This window comes from Epinephelus moara, chromosome 23 (assembly GCF_006386435.1).
Source record: "Epinephelus moara isolate mb chromosome 23, YSFRI_EMoa_1.0, whole genome shotgun sequence".
Lineage (NCBI taxonomy): Eukaryota > Metazoa > Chordata > Actinopteri > Perciformes > Serranidae > Epinephelus > Epinephelus moara.
In genome coordinates this window covers 14,896,868-14,922,437 of record NC_065528.1, presented here as the reverse complement: position 1 = coordinate 14,922,437, position 25,570 = coordinate 14,896,868, and the positions used below count along the sequence as shown (strand labels likewise).

Genomic DNA, 25,570 nt, shown 5'->3' with positions numbered 1-25,570 from the left:
CACATACTATACTATGACTTTTTTGTGATATTTTTGATCACATACTATACTATGACTTTTTTGTGACATTTTTGACCACATACTATACTATGACGTTTTTGTGATATTTTTGATCACATACCATACTATGACTTTTTTGTGATATTTTTCATCACATACTATACTATGACTATTACTTTTTTGTGATATTTTTGACCACGTATTATAAGGTGACTTTTTTTGTGATATTTTTGACCACATACTATACTATGACTTTTTTGTGATATTTTTGACCACATACTATACTATGACGTTTTTGTGAGATTTTTGGCCACAGACTATACTATGACTTTTTTTATATTTTTGATCACATACTATACTTTGACTTTTTTTTTTCTTTTTGATCACATACAATACTATGACCTTTTTGTGAGATTTTTGACCACATACTATGACGTTTTTTGTCCATACTATACTATGACATTTTTATAACATACTATGACATCAGAAATGTCATGATGTAATTTTGATGTTTTGATGTAATTTGCTCATATTCATAACGTTGTGTTTTATTCAGGAGGAGGAGCTGAAGAAAGCTATCCTGGTGGTCTTTGCAAACAAACAGGACATGGACCAGGCAATGACGCCCAGTGAGGTGGCCAACTCTCTTGGCCTTTCCGCCCTCAAAGACAGAAAATGGCAGATCTTCAGGACCTCGGCCACAAAGGGCACTGGGCTGGAAGAAGCAATGGACTGGTAGGCTTTACCGTACAATAATTATAGAACTAGACGTAAGGTGTGATTTTTATCCAGAACTATCTATGTATTTGTCAAAAGCTCCCAGTCAACGGTGAGCACACCAGCCATTTCTAAGAAGAAAAAAAAACAGTATAGAGGACTTTAAAAGAAGTTTATTACACTACTCATTCTCTGCAGGATTGGTTGATATTGCACAACATGTTATCTCTTCCTTGTGTTTATCAAGGCTGAATTATATTTGCTCTGTCTCCGTCATCACAGGCTGGTGGATTCCCTGAAGAGTCGACAGTAAAGGCTCCCACCCATTCTGTATATACTCCTGACCTTTGACCCTCCTGTATGAAGCCTTGTGACTGACCCCTCTCCACTGGACCTGTGATTGCACTCCTCCCCACCTCCAACCCACCTGAAGCCTTGGCTAAGCCCTCCCAATGCCTAACGCCTTTCAAGCCTGGGACTTACCAGTGAAGGCTGCAGTAATGTCTGGACTGGGCACACACACACACACACATAAAGTCCCACCTCTCCCAGTGCTGGTGACACGAGTGAAGCTTTTAGAGAGCTGTATGACTTTAGCGATGGACAAGTTAGTATCTACACTTCTGTGTTATGAAAATAAAAAAAAAAATCCTGACCACCTGTGAACTGATGTCTTAAGCATTGCTAATTTTACGATTCCATTTTTAAGCATCAACACTGAAGTTATCACGGATTAAAAGGAATATGTAAATCAGGCTCTGTGAAAAGCGCATCTACTCTGACCCTCTGTAGCATTTCAAACATCAGGTGTCTTCACTGGACAACGTTAGCTTCATCTTCTCCCATAGGGGTGAAGCAGTTTGCATGTCGTGCAGCCTGAAGATGATCAGTCGTTGATGGGCGTTTATGTCAGCAAGATGCAGTGAAGATCCACCAGGGGGCAGTGTTTTTCCATGAAGGCACAAATTTCATTCCTGCTCTTGAACTGAGCAACCAGAGACAGGGCCACATCATCACCGAGAAGCAGCTGCTTGATTACCCAACTAATTTTTTGATAGTATGCTGGACCATCCTTACCTCTCTGTAAACAGTTTGTAAAACATGTTCTGATTTACTTCTGGAAATTGCAAATTTGGACTCAAATGTTCGAGAAAAAAAAAAGTACTCCCCATCCACTACACGTCCTCTGGCCAAGTGTTACTGCAGCCTGGGCTGTTTTTGTACTATATAGTCAGGCAGATACGTTGTCATTGATTTCTATTGTGTTTTTTCTCCTCCTGTTCATTTGTGGTGTTCCCACTTTTTAAGAAGAATAATTTAGTAGGTAAAGTCTTTTCCATTGAAATCCTTGAGTGCAGCTTTGGCATATTAGTCATTTAGTTACTGAACACTAATTGTATGCTCAAAGTTTTATGGTTGCATATTTATATCTGCTTGTACAGTGAAAATTATTCTCAGTAAAGATTGCTATCAGTGATTGTACCATTTTGTGTTGAGACTGTTTGATTTTTAAAATTGTGATATCAGCAGACGGATGATCGGTATACATGTCTGATCTTTTTTTAATTACAAAAGTTGTACATTGAACTGCACGGGATATAAATCAAAGTACAATTCTACACTTTGTTCACAGCAGGAAAATAAAAAATAGAGTTCATATGCAGTGAGTTCATTAGTGATACATCCTGCTGTGTTACAGATGACGTCTCTTTTCTGGGTCAGCTGGGCAGCTTTCATTCCCACCTTGCGTTCTTTTTTCTGGGTCAGCTGGGCAGCTTTCATTCCCACCTTGCGTTCTTGAAAAACTGATGTAGCTGCCATCATGGCTCACTTAACCATGGCCAGATCTTTAAGCGCGTGGCTCCGGTGCTTCTTTGCTTTATATCCAGGCCGCAGAAACTCAATCTTCCTCTTCTTAGCTTCGATTTTGTTCTTGTGCTTCTTGAGTTTCTTCTTCGCTGCGATGTCTGGGTTAGCCACCGCCTGAGAAAACAAGAGACAAACATAAATTAATTGCTGGGCATAAAAGTGTTGCTTTTGAGCGTGTGCATGCGCTGTGGTGTTCATCATACCTGCATGGCTCTGTGTCGTTTTCGTGCCGCTCGCCTCTGTGAAAACTCCTTCTGGACAGCAGAGAAAGCCAGAGAGAACGTCTCCAGCCCCACCTGTTTCTTCAGCAGCTCGATCAGCTCCTGTGCCAGGTTCTTCAGGGTGGGATCTGGACATAGACAGAGGAAGGGATTACTTGAAGCAAAATCTGACTCCTGCAAGTCTGCACTGCCGTACAGAGCAGACACTTTTGTGTCCGTCATCTGACTAAATATTGATTAAAACAAAATAGTAAAACAATGGTAGGGGCTGTGGGCAAGTGGTGTAATCTGTGTTTGCCCGAAAACTATCTAACGCAGGTAACACTGACTACTGTGGCAAGCCCATGTCCCACAAGTTAGACCCTGGACAAAGACCCTTGTTAGGCTTTTTAAGACAGCTTAAGAGTAGTCACCTTGATCTGCATAGGTGCTGTCCAGCTCCCTGTACAGAGGAGTGATGATAGTGGTCAGATAGGGGCCGAGTCGTTCCTTCCCAAGGTCCATGGCTATTGCCCCGAGGAACTTAAACACACATGTCCTCTGTGGGAGAGAGTGGAGGGAAAGAAAATGTAATTATCTTACAATTTACATACTATACTGTGCCATTTTATGATATACTATACTATGACATTTTTTATGACATACTATACTATCCAGACTTTTTTATGACATACTATACTATGACATTTTGGGAAATACTATACTATGACTTTTTTATGACATACTATACTATGACTTTTTATGACATACTATACTATGACTTTTTTATGACATACTATACTATGACATTTTTATAACATACTATACTATGACTTTTTATGACATACTATACTATGACTTTTTTATGACATACTATACTGACTTTTTTATGACATACTATACTATGACATTTTTTGACATACTATACTATGACATTTTTATGACATACTATACTATGACATTTTTTATGACATACTATACTATGACTTTTTTATGACATACTATACTATGACATTTTTTGAGGCATACTATACTATGACTTTTTTATGACATATTATACTATGACTTTTTTATGACATACTATACTATCCAGACTTTTTCATGACATACTATACTATGACATTTTTTGAGACATACTATACTATGACTTTTTTATGACATACTATAGTATGACATTTTGTGAAATACTATACTATGACATTTAATGACATACTATACTATGACTTTTTTATGACATACTATACTATGACATTTTTTGAGACATACTATACTATGACTTTTTTACGACATACTATACTATGACATTTTGTGAAATACTATACTATGACATTTAATGACATACTATACTATGACTTTTTTTTATGACATACTATACTATGACTTTTTTATGACATACTATACTATGACTTTTTTTTATGACATACTATACTATGACATTTTATGGCGTACCTTGAGTGGAACTTTGGGAGTGTATGCTGCTTCTCTCTTGGCCATCAGCGACAGCTTCTTCATCAACCACAGCAGGGAAGGAGGCCGATCATCCTTATCATCTTCATCCTCCTCCTCCTCCTCCTCCTCCTCCTTTTCGTTCTCCATGTCATCTTCTTCCTCCTCCCTCTCCTTGTCATCTCCATTCTGCCTCTGTTCCTCTTCCTCTGTCACTTCTTCCTGAGGGGGAGTGACGTCAGACTCGGGGGACAAGAGGTAGATCACCTTGCCGACGAACAGTAGGTTCTTGATCACCTGTGGGCGGAGCCAAACATTCTAGTCAATCAAGTCTCATGTGTGATGTGAATTAAGCTTTGATAGAAATGTGTTTCAGGTGTGTTTTGAAGGAGTTTAGGCACCTGCTCTCCTGACCCTGTGTCTAGGAACTTGGACTGTAGTTGATAGCAGAAAGATAACGCCAACTCTCTCATCTAAATAACAAAAAGAAGGGAGGGAAAAAATGAGTTCAAACAATGAGAGCAAGACCCAGAAATAAGACCACAGCTAAAAAGTAGGGTACTCACCTTCTTGTCCAGACTGCTGGTGATGAAAGCTGTGGCTGGCAACAGAGGTGAGCCATCACCTTTCTCTCCTCTCCAGACAGCTACCAGCTGCTCCGCCTGATGGGCTGCAAACAGCTGACCAAAAAGCTGTGAGGCAGTCAGCCACACCCAGCAGTGAGGGTACCGCAGGTGGGCTTCAATGTGACCTGCAGGAGAGAAAACAGAACTGAGTGAGTGTGTGTGAAATGTGTGTGTGCGTGAGTGACAGAGAGGTGGTGCGTGTCTGTCCTTTACCCCACATACGACCGAGTGTGTCCCGAGGCTTGCTGAGCTCCAGCAGGCCGCAGTGTTTGCCCAGTTTGGTAATGAGAGTCAGGAAACTGTACAACAGCCTATCTGCTCCTCTCTCCTCCTGCTCCTCATCGATCTGAAAGGCACACCAGAGTTAGGATGCTTCATTTTGCTCGAGTTTCAAAGTTGTGGCCAAAGATAGTGTGAAAGTTTTGCCTCACATCTTCGTAGTTGTCAGGGTTTATCTCTTTCTCCAGCAGAGGCAGCAGGTCGTCCACGCGACGGGCAAACTTCTCCTCCTCCACCTCCACAAACAGGCCGCATATCTGAGCCCCGAGACGCCGCAGACTGGTCTGAGAGGGCAGAGGGGGACATTGGAGCTTTAAATTAGATCTTACTAAAAATGATGTACTGTATTTTGTTAAATAAAGGCCAATAGTCAAATACTGGCTGTGGGGAAAAAACTAAGAATAATGTATATTTCCATTGCTTTAATTACAAATTCAACAGTACACTTTTATTGTTACCACTTTGTTGTTCTGGATTGTTAATCTAAAATGTTATCATCCTATTTCAGTCACTGTGGCTGCATGTCTGTTCAAATCCTGCCAAACTCGATTTTGTAGTAATGCAATAAGCGCCACAAGATGGCAGTAGCTACATTTGAAGTGCTGCATGGGAGCCCTGCAAATGTTTCACAATAAAAGCTTTGTTATGAAAGGAATGATTTCTGTCCACTGAAATGCTACAGGGATTTTAATTTAAAGAAAATACAGGAAGAGATTGTAAGAGGATAATAGAGTGGTGCAGAACCGAATCCTAAAACCCAGAAATGTCATGGCATTTGTATACTCCTGATTCCCTTGCCTTGAAGTCATTGGGTTTTTAGTCAGTAGCCTGAAATAAGCTCTTGTTAACCACAGACAATAAGAGACTTTCATGTTTTGTTCTATGGTCAAAAAAAAACATCAGTAAATACCCCACTTATGAATTTTGAAGATTTTCTGTGTCTTAAAAAAGGGGGTTGCTATCAAGTGGCTAAATGAGACTACAGAACGTCTTCACACTGAACACAGCTACAGCCTTGATGTGGTGGTGACAATAAGTCATGCAGCCGTAGTGTAGTTATAGCCTAACGTTAGCTTTTACTTCTGGCGATTGCATTTAGACTTCAAAAATCATGAAAGTGGTGTTCATTTGTGAAGATTATCCCGCTGAACAAAATGTAAAATGTAAAAGTATCATTAACTTCTGTTTGCTACAGAGCTTATTTTCTGCAGTAATTCAAATTTCAGTGGGAAAATCCCATTAGCTATTTGAGGAGGGAACCAGGGCAATGCTAACTTCCACATCAGCCTACAAAAAAAATGTCATGGTGGCAGTAGCTCAGCCTATAGGTACTTGGGTTGGGAACCAGAGGGTCACCAGTTCAAGTCCCTGTCCAAACCAAATTGAATGGTTGAATTTGCTCAGCGAGTCAAAAAATCTAAATCTTTCTAGATTTGGGTCTGGATTTCCAGGCTACTTATTAACACAGTGAATTAGAACAGCCTCTCTGGTACCCTCTGCAGTTGCGGTAAGTAAAGGCCTCATTCACTATTTGAAAACTAATGCCAAGACTCTGAAAAATACCAAATAATCACAAGAACTGTAACAGGGTGTCTATAGGTGTCAGACAATTAAATTTTTGGACAAATCATGTTTTACTTATTTAAGCATCGCAGGCAAGAAGTATATATGTGGTCCTGTGCAGAAGAGTTATGTAGGAATATGGTTATTGGAGTGAGTTAAGGCAATCGGGTAACTGCAAGTATGAAATAAAATTACGGTATTATAGGTTTTTTTTTAAGATTTGGAACATAAGAAATGTGGACTTTTACATAGAAAGGCTTCACTCATTTTCACAAAAAAATAAAAAAAATGGATAAATGAAATTAGATAAATGTTTGCAGCAGTTAAGACCTCACAAATTCAAATTTAAGACTAGTTAATGACTTTAAAGGCCTTATTGTTGTAACACTGAATTTAAGACACTTTAAGATTTTTTAAGGACCTGTAGACACCCCGTGTAAGCACACAAAAATAAAACAAATATTGCAAAAATACTAAAAACTGTAAAGTTAAAATAACAAAAAAAGCATCTGATTTCTCTTTTGGGTAAAGGTGTGTGAGTGTGTGCACCTTCTCTGCAGTCAGCCAGGTGTTGACGAGGGAGAACAGGGAGTTCTTATGGTTCACGTCCAGCTTGGTCAGCAGGGCCTTGATGGTCATGGCGGCCATTTTCTTACACCGTGCTGAGTTATCGTTGACCACAACCAGGGTCAGCGGGGCAAAAAACAATCCACTATACTTCAACAGCAGGTTCTGAGCAGAAAATGATAATGTGTGCAAAGTCAAAAAACAGCAACGGTAAAATGTGTTGGCTTTTACGCTGAAGCTGGTGGTCAGGGATTATCAAAATATTGAGATTTTAGAGTGTTGGACTGATGATTATGGATTATATGTGGGTACCCTGGGTGATGATGCCGTCACATGCATGCAGTGTTTTTTTGTACTAACCTGAGGGAATGTCTGGATGATATAGGCCAGCATCTCCAGCACAGACTCCCTGCCTGTGTCGTGGTCATAGTGCAGCTGGGCCACCACAAAGTCCAGGTGCTCTCTCAGCTTCTTCCCCAGTGGGTAGTCCAGCAGGTATTTTAGATAGATCTGCAAAACATGAACACCAAATATTTTTGTCTTACTGTGCGAAACAGAGGAGAAATACATAGCTGGTCTTTTTCTTCTGCGCGAGTACCTGTCGACAGTGGATTCTGATCATAGCGTTGCTGCCAGTGACAGAAAGCTTGGCCACTTTTTTCATCACCTCCTCCATCTCTGGAACAATGAGCTTCCTGGACAGAATCGCCTGCAGGAGACGGATAGAAAAACAGACACACACATAAGAACTGTTTCTCTGGAGGAATCTGTCATGATACTTTCATGTTTTTTACATTTTTATCTTTTTTTTGCAAAGCACCACAAGCACTCAGGTCAGCATCTGACCGGTTACCTTCAGCAGGCCGAAGGCGGTGGCCTGGCGAGACTGGTCATAGATGTCCTCCTCAGCGTATCCCAGCAGCACCTGCAGCTGTGTCTCTGAGATCTGGTTGCTTTTGACGTTCTTCACCAGTATGGTGATGGCCTAAGAGACACACAGACAGACAGACAGAATAAACATCATAAATCAATGCAGCAGTTTTACCTTCATTTTTAAAATTTGGTTTCTTCAATCCAGGACATTCGAATGACTTTTATTATATTATTATTTATTAGAGCAGCTCCATGACCTAAAAATGTATGTATGTAAAAATGTGTGGTAAGGTGTATTTATTATTTGCCGTACCTTGAAGCAGTTCTGCACAAGGTGGTAGTTCTCTCCGCGGGCGGCTCCGGCCTTAGAGTAATCCTTCAGCAGGACAAAGAGCTGCTTGGTCAGCTGGTTGGCGTTCTGCTCCACAGCTGGCAGAGGGAACTTTAACAGCCAAGTGAATGCGATCAGAGCCTCTGTGATCACCTGGGAGAATGGGGAGACAGAAGAAGAGGGTGTTAGTTATAGATATAATATCAGAGATGAGAATGGGTTTAATCGAGGGCGGATAATGGTACCCATGTGAACATAAAATGCTGGTACCTTGACGTGCATGGAGTCGAGGCAGTCGAGCAGCAGCAGCACGAAAGGATCCAGCATCTCCAGAGCTGAGGCCTCTGATGACGTCACTTTGGATTTCTTCAGACTCAGGTGGAGCAGCTGAGAAACAGACAGACATGCATGATGGTTAATGCTTCAGGAAAAAGACAAATCTACATTGTTGTATCTGAGCATGTGGAGTGTTTCATTGTGCACCTTGAGGCCAGCGTCCACCAGGATGTGCATGTTGGTGCGGCTGCTGACCGGAGCTTTCTGACCTCCTCTCTTTGGAGTTGGAGGCAGGAGCAGGCAGCTGGGAGGGGGCAGTCTGGGGTCTGGGGGAGGCTTAGCTGATGCTTTCTCTCTACAGATACACACACGTATATACAGAGTCATACATGGTGGTAAATGAGCATAAAATTGATTTACTGTATACTGATGTGAGCTTGTGTGTGAGTGTACCGGTCTCTCTTGGTGAGCAGCGGCAGACTCTCGCTGACCAGGCCGTGGCACAGCAGCAAGATATCCTGAGAGGTCATGCCCTCGTTGACGAGCAGACCCAGGACCAGCCGACGCAGCACGGCACCCACTCGGTTACACACCTTCAGACTGCATGACGTCTCCAGGATCTGAAAACCAAAGTCAATGCTTTATTATCAAGACACTTATTTGTTTTAGTTTAATACATTTTAAGTGTTGTGTACTTTTTAATCAATCCCCCTCTCACCTCCTTCAGTGGCAGAATAAACCTGGTGACACTCTCCTTGCTGCAGAAGCGCGCCAGCAGCTCATAGGAGTCCATGCTCTTGCTGTGCCGGGCCTCCATCAGCTTGGAGACGATCCCCTTCACCTCCTTCTCCTCTGCAACAGGCCCAAACAGCTCGTTGTTGAAGATCTGGCAGACAAGGAAGAAGGAAGAGGGGATAAGATCATTGCAAATGATGTTCAAAAAACAAAGGAGCCAAAGTGGATTTTTGGTGTGAAGCATTCTTACATCAAGGAGCATGTTCATGCATGGGTCCAAGTCGCCACTCTTTAGGGTCGGACTGAGGACTGACAGCAGCTGGTACACAGTGAACGTTAGCACGTGGACCTGGGAAGAGGGGAGCACAGAAAAACAGGCATATTATTTTAAAGATATCACTGACATGCTCTCGTGGTTGCGTCCCGGTGTGCACGCCTACCTGGTAGCCCTTGACCAGGACTCCCTGCATCTCTTTGAGCAGGTACTGCAGGAACCTGCTGCCTAACGTCTCCACGATCTTCACCAGGGTTCCCCTCGCCACGTCACGGATCTCCTGGAAGCGGTTCCTCAGCAGCACACACACCTTGATCAGGATCCTGGATGACACACACAAATATTTACCAACAAAAGACAAAATATGCATATCAGTAAATGTTGCAACTTTGATCAAACACTGCCTGCATCTTAAAGGGACAGTTCACTCAAAAATCAAAAAGACAGCTTTTCCCCTTTCATGAAGTGCAATGTCTCTTTCCAGAAATCATGACACGTTTTCTCAAGATTGTCCACAGACATTGTTGTGAGCAGTTTCATGTAGGAACTATTTTCGTTCTAAACAGTAGCACTGCGCAGAAGGTAGCTTGCATACCCAGGCAGGTTGGCCTCCATGATGTGCGGCGGCAGAGTCTGCATCAGTTTGACCATGGCGAAAGCTATCGGTATCCTCACCACCTCCTCATCCTTCACCTCCTTTGACTTCACCGCCTTGTGCTCATCGTCACGCTTTATCTAGACGACACACACACACACACACACACACACTTTCACATTTATACTGCTGTTTAGAGATTTCAGAACTGATTTAGACTGCACGTGTGTGTGTGCATCATACCTTTGCATTGAGACACTTGTGCAGGCGAGGCAGCACGCTGTTATTAACAGTCGTGTGGATGGCGCTGATCAGAGACTCCAGCTCCTCTGTGCTCTGTGGCAGCCCGCTGGCTACGGCGGTGGGTTTGGGAGCCACTGGCCCTTTGGCGTCCACGGTGGCTGCCTCCTTGGAGGCCACATCCTTTTCTCCACTTGTGGTGTCCGTTTCCATGGGAACTTCAGATGGAGCAGTCTTACCGTCTACCTCCATTGCCTCCTCCTCGTCATCGCTTGCGTCTGATTCGTCGGCTGCTGCTTGCTCCTCGTCATCTACATCGACTGCAACACTCTCGGCTTGATAAAGATATTTAAAATGATTTAATATGTTTTTTTGACATTTTGAAATTATATGCATTGTGAAATCATGGGAAATGGGATGAGTCAATCACCCTCTCTGGCCTTGGCAGCCTCCATTTCTCTGCTGAGGGTCTGATGGTCAAAATGGAAAGACTCCAGGACTGTGACCAGCAAACTGGAGTTATAATGGTACAACACGAGGAAGCACAGGACAGAAGAAAGGACTCTTTTAGTACAGAAGGCACAAGACACTGATGAATCATATTAAAGTTCCATGAAAGCAATGGTTAAAAAAAATGGTTATTAAGGTTGATTTATGATCCAGCTCCACCTGACAGCCAATTTCTGCTCAGCCTGTGCCGTCTGCAGGATGTGTATGAAGTGTTTCAGGTAGTAGAGGTACTTCGACCAGGTCAGCTTGCGGCACACAGCGCCCACCACCTCCACTGACGCTGATATCATGTTCTCGTGCTGCAGTGTGTGAGAAGCAGAGGGGTCAGACACACAAACAAAACACAGGGACTGTTCTCTCAGTGTTTTAAGTGTACGGCTAAGTTACCTTGAGCATCTTCTCATCCAGCAGAGCCGTCAAGGCGTACGGCATGATGTAATTCTGGAGTGAACGAGGCGTCATCACCACCTGGCCCTCGGTCAGCTGCTTGGCCAGCTTCCTCAGGGCACGACCCCGACGGTGGATCTAAACAAAGAATAACCACACATATGTCAGTTTGTGGATCAGGTATAGAGAGAGAGATCAGAGATAGGAGTGAGTTCTCCTGGTTTGTCTCTTACCTGGATGTGCTTCATGTGCTCAAAGAAGTCAGACTCGAGGTCGCTGTAGTTGGTGAGCTGCACCAGGTCTCTGAACTCTTTCTTGGCGGGAAAGGTCTTCACCAGGTGGGCCAGCACGGTGGTGTATTCATGCTGCACACTCTGGTAACAGGAAAGAGGAGAGGAGAAGTTTTATGAGGAGCTTATCCAGAATCAGTGTATTACATACAGCCACGGGAGCGAGGACGAGGGCAGCAGCAAAAATATTTTATACCCATACCTCTTACAATACCACTTCAAAAAAATCCAGACTATCTCTTAACTCTTGAAACAGCTGGTGTGTTTAGAAATAAGAGGAAAGCTGTGTGTTCCTACATCTGTCTTGCTGCGAAGCCCCTTGTGCACAGCATCCAGGATGGTGTGTTGCACGATGTCCTTGTAGAGCTGTTCTCCAGCCCCGACCGCCACGAGCTGGGTGATCACTGCAGACAGACATAAGGTGGCGTTGTCCCCTAGCGACATGTCCCCAATCTGGAAGGTAAAGGAGAGAGGAAATTAATCAAAGCTATTAAAGTAGTAAAGTTGTATAACTTTAGACAGTGTATCTGTATGACATATCTGCTAACCTCATAGGTGTGGAAGCAGTTGTGCATGATGGTGCTGATGTAGTCCAGGTCCAGAGTCGTCATCTCCTTGACTCGCCTGGTGGCTTCTTGGAAACCCGTGAGACGCACATCAAAGTAGATCTCATCCAAGTGTCGACTGTCGAATGCGTTAAGCTGCAGGGCGAAACAGTGAGTGTTTTCTTTACGTTGACAGACACAAGTGATTAGTGTCCAGACCTCTAGAGGAGTTGAATTAATAATCCCTGAAAACATCTCTGATCTTCCAAGTAAATGTATAAATGATAACATAACATTTAAGGTGAATTTAATGAATGATCTTACCTTTGTTGCTAAATCAGTAATGTACGCAAGTGAAGGCTCCAGATCTGACAGAGTCTGAAAGCAGAAACACATAAAAGTAAGACTAATGTTCTTTTTAAAAAAGTAATGATTCAAGACAAAGTAAAACTTTCTGGGATATTCAACATACATTCATTTTTAATCCATTAAAAAATAACAGTGTCTCTTTCTGTAACACCAACAGCAGGTGACAACTGGGAAAACACAATATTTTGTTTGGTTCTCTGCTGTACCTGGAAGACATTAGTGAGGGCCTGCCTGGGCAGCTTGTTGTGGATGACGGAGAAGAGTTTGCTGAGCGGCCGCAGGAAGGCGGAGGGCTGTGCACACTGTCGCAGCAGGTTCTGCACTGTGGCCAGGATGTCGATTTCTGTCTCCTGAAAGAAACACACATCAAGGTCATTTATGGGCTGCATCAACAGTCTATTAAAAAGACAACTTGGTCCAAATACAATTTCTTTGTCCTGAATTGAGCCTCCAGGGACACATGGCTCCTCTGGATGTCTGCAAATCCGACCTCCTCCTTCACCTCACTAGAACTGTGTGTACAGCAGGTTTTTTTGTATGAAACAGACAAATAATAAGTTGCGAGTCTTACTTGAGGATTGTTGCCTTTCTGGAGGTAGGGCAGCAACAGGCTGATGAGCACCGAGCTGTGCTCTTTGTCGCTCACAAATCGACTGACCCTGACGGAGATAAAGACACGCAGAAAAAAAATGATCTCTTATACTGTCAATCAGAAAAACTATTGTGAATGTTCTCATCGAAATAAAACACTAACTTGGAGAGGATGTTGAGCTCTTTGGCCACCTGGGCCCTGAACTTCTTCTTCTTGAGTCTGTCAGTGTTGCGTACGACTCCACTGAGGTACTTCAGCAGGGTGGATATGTGAGGCAGCAGCACTCTGGAGCCCTTCCGTAATGAGTCTGGAGGATATGACAACATAGACATTTAAGTTTGTACAGTGGAGTTAGAAGACTGTTATAGAGATATTGCAGATAAAACAAGGCAAACTCTGCTGACCTGCAGCAATAAGAGCGCCCTCTTTGGGCTGTGGGAACACACAGCCATTGACGCTCAGCTCTGTCTCAGCCTCCGAGGCCACAAAGTCCTCAGTGGTTGCTAGGGATTCAGCTATGTCCATAACCATGGCGATGGTCACTGGGGAAGCGTTCTTAGCTGAGAGGAGGGCGAAGACGTTTAGGAGGACATCACACTCTGGCTGGTTTGGCTTCTGTTTGGCCAAGAGGGGGAAGTACCTGAGACAAAAAACAATGTATTTATTTCACCTCACTTTGGACGACAACAACTATTAACCGGTAAAAATGTTCTGGTAGATAGATGAGAAAGAGAGGAGGACACTAACCTGGCATTTTTGCACCACAGGTGGATGAGTTTCAGCAGAGGGGTCGGGGAGTAAGGGCTCTCTGTGGGGAGGCGACACACCTGCACAAAGAGAAGCCAGAAATGTACGGACACTCAAAAAAAAAAAAAAAAAAACCATAGAAAAATAATAACACAAGTTTTTAACAACACATACCTGAGGCCAGACCACAGCCTGAAAGACAGCGTCCAGCTCGTCTTCGCTGAAGCTGTAGGAGTCGAAGCCGTCAAAAAAGTCCTGGATCCTCAGGATGCCGAGTCGCCTGAGGTTCTTCAGAGGACTGATGCAACCTGCACGTAGCTGCAGACAACAGAGGAAGAATTCAACATCAAGAAACCAGGACACTGTGTTTTTTGGTTTGTATCTCTATATGTATGAGTGTAATACTGTAACAAATGCTAAGTATACATTCTGTCTTTTTAACTAGGTAAGCAGTTGTGATTGGCCCAACATAGTGGACTGGAAATCTGTATGAACAGGAAGTGGATCAGCTGCATCTGCCACAGCAAATACAACACGGGCATGCAGATTCATAAGGTTTCCAGGCCACTAAATCTGTATCCTGATTACCTGGATCCTTTTGTCCAACAGGGTGGACACAGAGGCGGTGACACACAGCAGGATCTGCAGCATCTTGGGCAGGTAGCTTTGGATGAGGTGGCCCAGCTTGTGGATCACCACGTTGATGATGTTCAGCAGGCTGTGCTGACGGCCCAGCGGCAGGACGGCGCCCACGTCTGTGTCAGCTACAGCTTTCTCCACTGCTGCCAGACAGGAACCTGAGGACATAAAGATTGATGAGGGACTCTACTGTTAAAATGTGTTTTACATCTGACTCTCAGGGAAGGGTCAGTTCAGAAGAGTGTTAGAGAAAGCTGAGTTATGCATAACCTATGATTGCAACCTAGTTACAACCAAACACAAGGACATGACACATGACACATTTATGACAGAGAAAATCTTTTATTTCCTGCCACAGACGTGTCTTACCTTGGCTGTGATGGCTGACAGGCTCCAGCAGCAGGTCCATGAATATTCCCAGCTCCTCTGCTTGGCAACCTGCCAGGAAACGCAGGATAATGGAAGAGCGGGAGGTGGCGCTCGCCTTCCCCTGAAACTTGCTGCCTGCTTTACTGCGCAGACGGCCGAACAGGATCCTGTGTCACAAACAGCAAACACATATATCAAAGTTGGCCTACTGTAGCTTTTGTGGGCAAACTAATTAAAATCAGGAAGTAAAAAAATGACTCTCATAATTAGACGTATCCATTCATCAGTTATGTTTGAACGTGTGTACTGTTTCCACAGGGCATCTCGGGCCGTGTCTGAAGCTTTCTAAATGACTAGAAGATGTTGCGATGAAGCAGCCAGCAGCAGAGGAAAAGGCTGATTCCAAGCAAACCACCGGATAAATGACACACAGAGCTAATATTATAAAAAACAAAAGTCAACGATGGAAGTGTGGCAGACAGACCGGCTGGGGACAAAGAATCTGCAAAAGCACATTCCTCTTGTTTAAAAGCCCGCTGCTGCTGTCCGGCAGATGAAAAGCAGTTTAACTATGAACTGTCTTATTAGCTAATATGTAACCCATGGGTGCTGCTTTATAGTTCAATAAAAAAAATATTCTCAAAATGAGTAAAGTGTTTTTTAGTAAGTCATAAAAACAGTTTCACAGTTTGGGAACTTATTAACTCTCTTGCTGGGAGTTAAAATGAAAGATAGATACCACTCTGTTTGTCCATTAAATATGAAGCTCTAGCTAGGAGACGTTAGCTTAGCTTAGCTTAGCTTAGCTTAGCTTAGCTTAGCTTAGCTTAGCGAAAAGAATGGCAACAGGGCAAAAGCTAAACTACCTGTCTAGAGTTTTAAAAAATCCTTTAGAGGTGCTGGTGGGCAAGCTGTATGCTATGCTAAGCTAACCAGCAGTAGCCTAGCAAATAACCCCCCATAAAGCACGACAACTTGTCATTTTCACACTTTAGTTTTTGTATGGATTAAACATTGAAGCTATAATGTGGTAGTTGGTGAGCTTTAGAGGTGCTGGATAGTGGAGTTTGTTACAGACAGAGCTAGGCTAGCTGTTTCCCACTGTTTCCAGTCTTTATGCTAAGACAAGCTAACTGTACAGACATGAGACTCTCGACAAGAAAGCAAACGAACGTATTACCCAAAAATGTCAAATAACTCTTTTAAAGTAATACTTCATCTGCAGAATGAAGAAGATAACTTTGTTTTTCTCACATGTCTCCACAGTGAACGGAGAATCCAAAAAAAGGCAATATTCTTCATCAATGGAAGTAATAAGGGTCCGCATTCATTCATTTATTCATTCATTTTCCGTAACTGCTTATGATATTATTTTTCTGTTGTTAAATGTGGACTCTGTTTACTTAAATTCATTCTGAAAGTTAGGTCTTTTTGGATTCTCCGTTCACCTTGGAGGCATGTGAGAAAGACTAAGCTTTCTTCATGGATTCAGGGTAACGCGCAGTGAGTAAGGCAGCTAACCAAAACAAATCTGCAACATAAAACATACTCTGCAACACATTCACACATACCTCATGAGAAATGGGATGAGTCTGACCCTGTGTGAAGCATCAACTACTCCCGTCTCCTCAGATATGTTGAAGTGGACGATCTCCTCTTTGAAGTGTTTGTCGTCCAGCAGCCTCTCGAGATTCTCCCTGAATACACATAAAAACAAAAGGTCAAAACACACCAACCCTGCAGCTTGTAGTGGTTCAATGTCTTGTACAAAGACTCATTTTTAAGGCAAACAGTCTAATTTGAGAAAAAGAAACTCTTAACAGCCCATAATGTGGCCTCATAAACATACGATATGTGTATTTGATAAACAGCATGTGAATCTGTATCACATGCTCTGTCAGTGTGCTGAAACCAGGTCAGTGTTACAGCCTGATCCCAAACAAAGAGTCACACAATCATCTGTAATGCAAAACCCCCTCAGAAACACACATCTGTCTGCAGGTAGGCTGGAGGTACAGTAAATGGATCGCTTGCTAACAGACAGCAGAAGGCATGATGTCAGGTGGAGTCAGCACTGAGGTGGAAGTTAACATTCCTCTGCCTGTAACCTTAGAGGGCGGAGGAAGACAGCGCTGATTCCTATCGACGACGCTCACAATGACCCCATTGAGGGAAAGGAAGAATGAGAGATTGTTGCTTTACGAGAAACATTACTGTAAATGTGTTTTTCCTGTCCATCACTTTAAGTGGTTAAGGTAGTGTTCTTACTTGTATGGCACTATGTTGGAGTCTTTGTACGTGAGGACACATTCCAGTGCTGCTCGCTGGATCTGCTGGTCCTGATGGCAGAGCAACTGGAAACAGACACAGACAGGAACATAACATACTGGTGTTATATACTAAAAAACCTCCAAATCTCTTTTTATGCTTTCTGATGTTAATAATGTTTTAAGAGAAGGTTAGGGTTACCTGATGATAGAGCTCACTGAGACTGCTCTCCAGGTAGAGAGCGCGAGGGTTGGTGAATTTGGCGAATACCTTCAGATGGGCAATCAGCTGTCTGTAGGGAAAAAGGTGATTCCCACACAGGGTTTAAATTATGCTTGTCCCTTTAATGACTACCACAGGGCAGATGGAGACAACATTCAGTGTGATTCTGATGTCTTACTTAGCAGCAGCCCTCCTTGGAAGAGCCTTCCTCTGTTGTTTGCCTCCCTCCTCCGCCTCCTGCTCCTCTTCCTCTCTCTCCTCTTCTTCCTCCACAGCCATCCCAGACTCCTCTGGGGCAGCGTCATTCACCTTCCTCAGGTCCTGAGTGGGTGCCACCAGCAGGTCGGCGGGGTAAAACTCATTTCTGACAACAAGAGAAACATCAGTGTGAGACACATTTGTAGTCTTTCATCATACTTGAAAAATGATCGGTAAGACAAAACACTCTTCAAACACTGACCTGACTAAGCGGAGCAGCAGAGGGCTCAGCTCGCGGCTGCGTGGCTCCACTCTTTCGGGAAACTGGGTCATGCAGCGCCACAGCAGACTGCGGAAGTTGGGGAAATCTGTCCTATCGTTGGGGTCAGAGGTCGACTTCAGCTGCTCTAGGAACAGCACCCCAACATCACCGCTTTCAATGACATCGCAGCCCGGCTCGCCCTGAAGACCCGGCTCTTCCTCTTCATCATCCTCGGCGTTCTCCTGCAATTCTTTTTCTGTCACATGCAGAGAGGATGCTCTATGTTTGGCACATTTGCTTTGTATATTTGCCCTAGCAGCTCACTCAGCCCCTCCAGGATGTTGCAATATTGTGATCGCAATAATAAATGATAATTCGGCAAATCCCTCAACATAAGTTTAATGTGACTATTTAAAAATGGATAAAATCTCAGGTCATTGTAGAGCTGCGTGCAGCATTTTGATTTGTTCAGCCACTTCTTGCCCGTCAGACTGCTGCTGCAGGAGTGTGAGTGCTGCACATTGGACAGTCACACACAGACAGGGCTAAGCGTTAGCATCACAAGGCTAATGTTACCCAGCTGTAATTAACAGGTTTAACAAAAGAGCTGAGCCATTTTGGAGTTAGTGTGAGATTGTTGGGCCTGTTTAACGGCGTGGTGTCGGATGTATACTGCTGCTGCNACACACAGACAGGGCTAAGCGTTAGCATCACAAGGCTAATGTTACCCAGCTGTAATTAACAGGTTTAACAAGAGAGTTGAGCCATTTTGGAGTTAGTGTGAGATTGTTGGGCCTGTTTAACGGCGTGGTGTCGGTTGTATACTGCTGCTGCTGCTGCTGTGTAAGCTCACAGGGCAGAAAGAGCAAGACAAAGGCAGCTCATGGAGATGGACCTTCAGCGCTGCATCGAACAGCAACTATTTTTGCAATTTTCACTTGCCCCCACAATTTCATTGCGATATAACGCCTTAAACCATTGCAACATGCTTTGCAATTTTTTTTTTTTAGAAAAGCTGGTATGATATTTCAGGTCACAAAAAAGCCTGTGAAATCCTGGAGGGACTGAATCATACACCAAAGCTGTGGCTCCCAGCATTTAAAATCTGACTTAAACAAAGAATCTACTCGTGACTGCAGCCAGTCTTACCAGCCAGCCCTGCCACCATCTCCAGATGTTCATGGTAGACCCTCCAGAAGTCCTTGTTGTCCATCCCTCTGGCATGGCTCCTGTGAGGAGGAAAGAGAGTCATTTATTCCATATAAATCCAGCAGACCAGCAAATGCTTAGAAACGTCCACCTTATATGAAATGTGCACAGCTGACGAAAAGCAAATGACTTCGTGAACCAAAATGTTATAAGTGTGTGGATTTCAGCTGAATTCATTTTGCCGGGATCAGTTTATACTCACACGAGAAGTTCAATAACTGCGTCCCACAGTGGCCTGAAGTTGACGAACAGCATGGCGATGAGGTAACGCAGAGGCACCTGGAAGAAAACCAGTATCTCTTACATTTATACACAGAAATCCAGACACAAGAATAAATGATCAATATCAAAAAGACGAAACAGCCAGTAGTGCGTCTTCTGTACCTGCTGGAAGGTGCCGGGCGGCCCCTGAGGCAGACTGCGCTGCACCAGGTCCTGTCTCAGCTTGCGGAGGTGAAGCAGCTTCTCCCTGTATTCCTGCACTGACGCTGGCACCAGCTCGGCCTGCAGGCAAACTGCAAACACCGGCTGCACCTCCACGTTCTCCTCACCCTGGACAGAAGGGCAGACACTCACACAAATAAATAAATGAGCTTACTGCTCCCTGGAGTTTTGTGAGAACATGAACGGACAGTCGTACCTCAGTCTGTGGAGGGAGCTCTGCCTCGAACTGAGAGAGGATCCTCAGAGTTAGCAGGCGGATCTGAGAGAGAAAACAATTAACATGTTTATATTCTTCAGACTCTTAGGTGACCTTTCTTAATAATGAGGAATCTCTTTAAGTTCCTGCTGCAGACACACCTTGGAGATGTTAGAGGAGAGGTTGGCGTGCAGCATCTGGTGGAGCTCCAGCAGTGCACTGTGGGACAGGTGCTCTGAAACGCCGCTGAGTGACAGGCGGGTGTAGTACAAGTCTCCTAGCAACAGGGCAGACAGGTCTGTGGGAAACTTCCTGTAACAATGATACACGTGATGGATCTGAGTTAAACCCTTTAGTAGAAGTGAGAAAGGTGCTGACACACACAAACACAAACACAAACACGTGGTACTTACCGCAGGATTGAGTTGATCTTGTCCACAGTGACCAGTGAGAGAAGCTGGGCAGAGCCGTCCAGAGTGAGGAGGCAGCTCAGGGCCTGTCTGGCTACAAATAGACCAGCTGCAGGGTGGAGAAGTGGTGATGGGACAGAAGGGCTTCACGTCAGTCTTGAGAGCAGCAAAACTTCATACACAATTCAAAATCTTGGTTCTACTTTAATGCTTGTTTCGGAAAGATTTAATGGGACTTCTTTGGAGGAATTCAAACCTTCCTCTATTTAAACGCTATTGATGATCATGAAATATATACAACTTCAATACATGCTTTTTAGGGATGTGTGATGTTGGATTTTTCAACGATATCCGATATGCCGATATGTAACAACTCATTTGACTGATAACCGATACCAATATCGATATATCCTCTTTTTCTCCAGCTAATTTTAGTGATCAAGTCTCTTCTGTTATGCATGCATACTCTTATTGTGATGGCCCACCAGTTATTATTATTATCAGTCAGTATGGAATAAAAACGGAAGGGCTAGTTTTGGTTGAACAAATGTTTTATTACTGTAACTGAAACTGGTGAGCAAATGTTCAAGGTACGATAACTGTCAACTTTCATATCATGGTATATCTTGAAACTAGTATATCGCTGCAACCCTACCCCAAAATACTCAATTTACAATGTGAAGTGAAGAAGCGCAAGAAAATCTGTTTTCTATTGCTATACTAATCAATTAACATGCCATTCATCTCATACTATGCTGTGGTTGCTATGACTATTTTGCTGTTAATGCTCCTGACACATTTCATACACTGTGACCTTAAAGAAAGGAAAAAGCAAACCTTTGCCCAGTTTGTCCGTCTCAATCTCACACAGGAGGTGGTTTAAGAAAGCAGTCACAGCGGGAACAACACTAGCTGGAGCAATGGGCCTGAAAAATGAAAAAAACACGAATATAATAGATCAGCATAATAAATATAATACATCAGTCAGACCTTTCAGCAATGCATGCACGCAAGTGAGTGAATGAGGAAGCAAGCATCACCTGTTCCTGCTGTAATATCACATTATCTTTTTCTGACTTTCCCCATTAAAATCTTAATTAATCTTATCTTATTAACAGTGTTTTTAATGAGGCAAATGCAGTTTCAAAAATGGGATTCGCTTATCAACATCTGCCTCATAAATTTCACTGTCCTAAATGAAAAATCCACTTCTCGGACTCTTCCTGTTTGGAATACATCTCTCAAAGAAGAAACTCTGTGACTAGTAGGAGCCCTGAGGACAGTAGCACAGTGTGTGTTGTGTGTGTGTGTTACCTAAGGTGTGGCAGAAGCACCAGGGCGGACCAAGGCAGTGACAGGTCGGTGATGGACTGGTTCTGCTCCTCGGGAAATTGGATCAGCGACAGCACCAGCTCTGGCACTGCAGGCTGCTCTGATGTTGCACTACTGGCCTCCTTACTGCTGAACACTCTGCTCCAAGAGAAAAACAAAATTATCTTATGTAAAACAATACACTTTCAAAGTCACCTCGATTTTATTTGATGAAGCTAAAATATGTGATGTACTGCAGTATCCCACCCTGTGGTCTGTCCAGTGAAGAGCAGCGGGTAGGTTTCAAAGGCCATGGAGCCGTCTGTGGGGGGCGGGGCTTTGGCGAGGATCAGACTGACCAGCACATCCAGCCCACAGTGGCGAGACAGAGGATCGCCGCAGCCAAACAACCCGGCGGTGAAGAGCAACAGGCTGGGGAGGAAGAGCTGGAGGAGAGGGAGAGAGGGATAGGTTAGTGTCAAAGACTTGTAGCTCGACAGAGAACCAGAACCAGAGGAAAATACTTGACGCATCACTCCAGTGACGACTCACCTGCTCAAACTGTTTCATAGTGAACATCTCCTTGGTGAACTCCAGGATCAGATCTTGTCCCACTGTGCTGCCAAACACCTTGTGAAGATGACAGAGTCAGAGAGGCACATGTATATACACAAACCTTTCTTTCCCTTACATATAAATGCTGACATCCTGCACATGAACAAAACACTTACCTTTTGGACTGTCTCCTGGATGAGCGCTTTGGGCAGAGAAATGTTCTCCCCGAGGAGCAGAGAGGAAGTGATCTGGAGGAGCAGACGGGAACAGGAAGCCGACAGAGACGAGCTCTGAATCAGCCGCAACACCGTCTGCAGGCATGAGAAAATAAAATGATGAAAACCTCCACTAGAAGACGCCATCTTGATTTTAAGGAGTTTTTTGTATGTAGCAGAATCACATAAATCAGCGTCCTCCTTTTACCTGGCAGACAGCCTCTGGTTTGGTGACCTTAGCTCCGTCCTTGTGAGACACCAGGGTGTGGAGAATGAACAGCAGCCTCTCAAGCTGCTCTGTCGCCTGCTCCGCCTCTTCTCCTTTTGTCTCCATGATGCCCAGGACCTCCACCACACTGACCTGTACGCAGGAACACACCACCGTCAGACACAAGGCAGGGAACTTAATGCTCTGTCTGAAAGTGTCAAGTTCCAATTCATGGCCTGTAGGCCATTCTAGTATTTCCAGCAAATGAGCCGGCACTGCAACCACAAGAGGTCTTTGAGCATACAGCCATGAATGCACACGCAAAATATTAGGCTGATTGGTCCAGTAGTTTGTGAGATAAGCTGCGATAACACCGACACACACACACACAATCACACAATCGCCTCCAGGCTTACACTGAAGGTAAAACAAGTCACCTGTAAGGACTCCCACAAAACCAGGAAGTGTTCTCTATCAATGTGATTGGCTGCAGCCTGGGCCATGTGATCCAGAGCGTCCCTGACAGTGTCCCACGGCAGAGAGACTCCTGGGTTGGTTGAAGGTCCGAGTTTACGCAAAGCTACAGGGAGAGCCTGGTGAGATAGGTGAAGAGAAACAGAGAGACAACAGATTTTCAGTTTGATGATTTTACTGGAAACACTTGAGAACTTTAAATGAAAACTCTGTCCATCACAGAGCGAGGACTCTGCGCATAGCATCGCCCACTTCCTGTGAAAAGAAACTCACATTTGCAGCGCAGGAGTGGAACATGTTTCGGACCCCTTTGCACATTTCAAACAGCAGCTGACCTGCTCCCTCCGCCTTGTCGGGGTGTTGCTGCAGGTCTGAAAACACATGACTCAGCAGGGCGTCAAGATCTGGAACCTGTGTTACACAACGACACATCATTGAAATCAAAAACGCCGACACTAAAATACTGCTCAACACAAAAATGTGCTAGAAAGGCTAATGTTTGACATCTGCTCACACAAATAACTCACCTTCCTCATCAGAAAAGAGAAGCTCTCTGCTGCAAACTTGCGGATGTGCTCTTTCTTGTGCTCCAACAGTGCACTGTATAAACTATGGAGTGAAAACAGGTATTAACATCGCCCTAAAGTGATGTGCACGCTTCACCTTTCACTCCAAGAACACAGAGTCTGATTCCATCTTTCCTCACCTGTAGATGTTGGTCATGTCCTTCACCATGACCCTCCATAGGTACTTGTAGAGGTAGGAGAGACAGGTGAAAGCCCACTCCAGCACTTCTGTGTCCTTGGTGTCCAGCAGCGAGGTGATCAGAACGAAGAAGTCGGGGAAGTGGGGGTAGAAGTCAGTCTGTAGGTCTCTGGCCAGCTGCACCACCAGGCTGGAGGAAGAGACAGAGGAGAGATGCAGTAAGTGCAGCTCAGCTCAGCTCGTAATTCCACAGTTTTTTAAGTACACAAAATGGCACTTACTCCAGCAGTGGCTGATAGGCCAGACTGTCCTTGACAGCCAGGTGCTTTTTGAGACACTCTACAATCGTCTTCTGATGGAAAACCAGCATGTTGAATGACTGGCTCTGGTTGGACACCTCTTTTAGAAATGTAGCTGTGGAGGAAAGATTTTACACTGGTTACAAACACACAGCATCTTTCTTTGTGTTTAGTGATAACCGAACTAAATTTGTGTCTACAGGTAGCAAGTTGTGTGGTATTTCTACATACTGAAATGCTCCGTCAAGTTGAGGTCTCTCCATTTTGTCAGTCCTTCACAGAAGTATGTTTCTACGTCCTGCGTAAGGAGCAAACAAGTCAGTCAGATGCAAACCATATAAATGTGAGGAACCATTTTGTTGTCACATTCACTGACTGTACAAACCTCTGCATAAGATCCAGTCCTGTCTATACGGTGGATGACATCTATGTTGACATTGGCAAGTCTTTCAGCAAAAGTGAGAAACTGAAAGAGACATATATAAAGGGTTTATGATCTGCTAGAGCTGTGAGACAACCAGTCTACAGATGATTTTGACGTGATATGGGACTTCAGGTCATATGACATGTTTCCATAATTTATTAAACACTGCAGTCTAAGTTAAATGAAATTTAATCCCTCTGCTTGTTTGGTCATAACCTGCATATAAAACACGACAAACGTTCACTCTACAGTTGTGTTTTTATCCCCTGAGGCTCTGTTAGCATGCTGCACAAAGTTTGGACTCTCACCCTGTAGGTGTTCTCAGATTTGTGATACGAAGACTTGGATTTAATCTTCATCTTCGCCTCGTTGCTTGACACGTTATTATTTGTATTCCGAAGCTCGTCGTGTGATTTAAATGACTCATGAAACCTAAAGTTTGCTTCTTCGCTTAGCTAAAACTGTTTACACACACGCCGACACTAGGGAGCAGCCATGTTGGGCAATGCATTGTGGGAAAAGTTTTACTCCGCGTGGTGAGCGAAGAGAAGCGTAGAGCAGAGAGAGAAATCTTGCTTCCTTTCCGCCTTCGTTTGAGGTCTCACACCTGCCTGCTTCCGGCTTCGTTTATATTCGTTAGGCTATACCTACGGGCCATATAAGAGCATGAAGCTAAATACCATGTTTGAATACGGTAAAAATGAAACAACAATAAGACGTATTTTTTTCAGTATTTCACTTTCTACGTATCGCTATGGCTCTTGTGATTAATACAAGATTTGTTACCAACAGCGCCATTTTAAGCTAGCTTCTCAGTTGTCTTTTGGAGGAATACCTTAGACAATACCTAAAAAACTCTGTTATTTTGTTGTTATTAAACACCTGCAGTAAATGTCATATGAGTCTTTGACTTTATTCAACAATACAATGTACAAAAAAGGTCAGGTGGACGACAATACAGGAGAGCTGAAAACAAAGTGCAATGAAAGGTGAACAAAAATGGACAGGAAATAATTTTAATATCAATACATATGTGTTCAGAATTCTTATGATAAATAAAGTAAGAATTGAGATTAGAAAAAAATCAACAACAAAATACAAACCAAAACAGTCTTAAACACTGAGATAAAT

The 25,570-nt window shown here is 43.7% G+C and overlaps 2 protein-coding genes across 2 annotated transcripts in view; one reads left to right on the top strand and one right to left on the bottom strand.

Annotated features, from left to right (window-relative positions):
• arl1 (ADP-ribosylation factor-like 1) overlaps positions 1–2,199 on the top strand; it is an 8,335-nt gene extending 6,136 nt beyond the window's left edge. The window contains exons 5-6 of the mRNA XM_050036891.1: positions 557–735; positions 1,000–2,199. Coding sequence (XP_049892848.1) covers positions 557–735; positions 1,000–1,030 — 210 coding nt within the window. The 3' untranslated portion in view covers positions 1,031–2,199. The remainder of the gene's footprint in view (positions 1–556; positions 736–999) is intronic.
• A 278-nt stretch (positions 2,200–2,477) lies between these two features.
• On the bottom strand, positions 2,478–24,937 carry utp20 (UTP20 small subunit processome component). Its single transcript, XM_050036886.1, has 61 exons — positions 24,748–24,937; positions 24,401–24,481; positions 24,247–24,313; positions 23,998–24,130; positions 23,718–23,906; positions 23,539–23,620; positions 23,285–23,422; positions 22,975–23,130; positions 22,538–22,690; positions 22,291–22,425; positions 22,112–22,189; positions 21,827–22,005; positions 21,563–21,718; positions 21,086–21,174; positions 20,252–20,357; positions 20,000–20,150; positions 19,839–19,901; positions 19,583–19,750; positions 19,401–19,477; positions 19,139–19,218; positions 17,990–18,245; positions 17,708–17,893; positions 17,509–17,599; positions 17,308–17,393; positions 16,611–16,736; positions 15,040–15,206; positions 14,620–14,828; positions 14,206–14,349; positions 14,032–14,111; positions 13,689–13,924; positions 13,447–13,591; positions 13,264–13,351; positions 12,899–13,042; positions 12,648–12,701; positions 12,327–12,479; positions 12,076–12,231; positions 11,722–11,862; positions 11,489–11,626; positions 11,261–11,400; positions 11,022–11,104; positions 10,595–10,926; positions 10,352–10,491; positions 9,923–10,079; positions 9,733–9,831; positions 9,466–9,633; positions 9,201–9,367; positions 8,955–9,102; positions 8,742–8,858; positions 8,454–8,624; positions 8,121–8,252; positions 7,866–7,976; positions 7,628–7,777; positions 7,250–7,432; positions 5,290–5,421; positions 5,072–5,204; positions 4,799–4,983; positions 4,634–4,705; positions 4,236–4,529; positions 3,221–3,347; positions 2,790–2,935; positions 2,478–2,700 (listed from the first exon to the last, which is right to left on the bottom strand). Exons 1-61 carry the CDS (start codon positions 24,796–24,798, stop codon positions 2,545–2,547), a joined length of 8,475 nt encoding a protein of 2,824 aa, XP_049892843.1. The 5' UTR covers positions 24,799–24,937; the 3' UTR covers positions 2,478–2,544.
• Between the last annotated feature and the right edge of the window lie 633 nt (positions 24,938–25,570).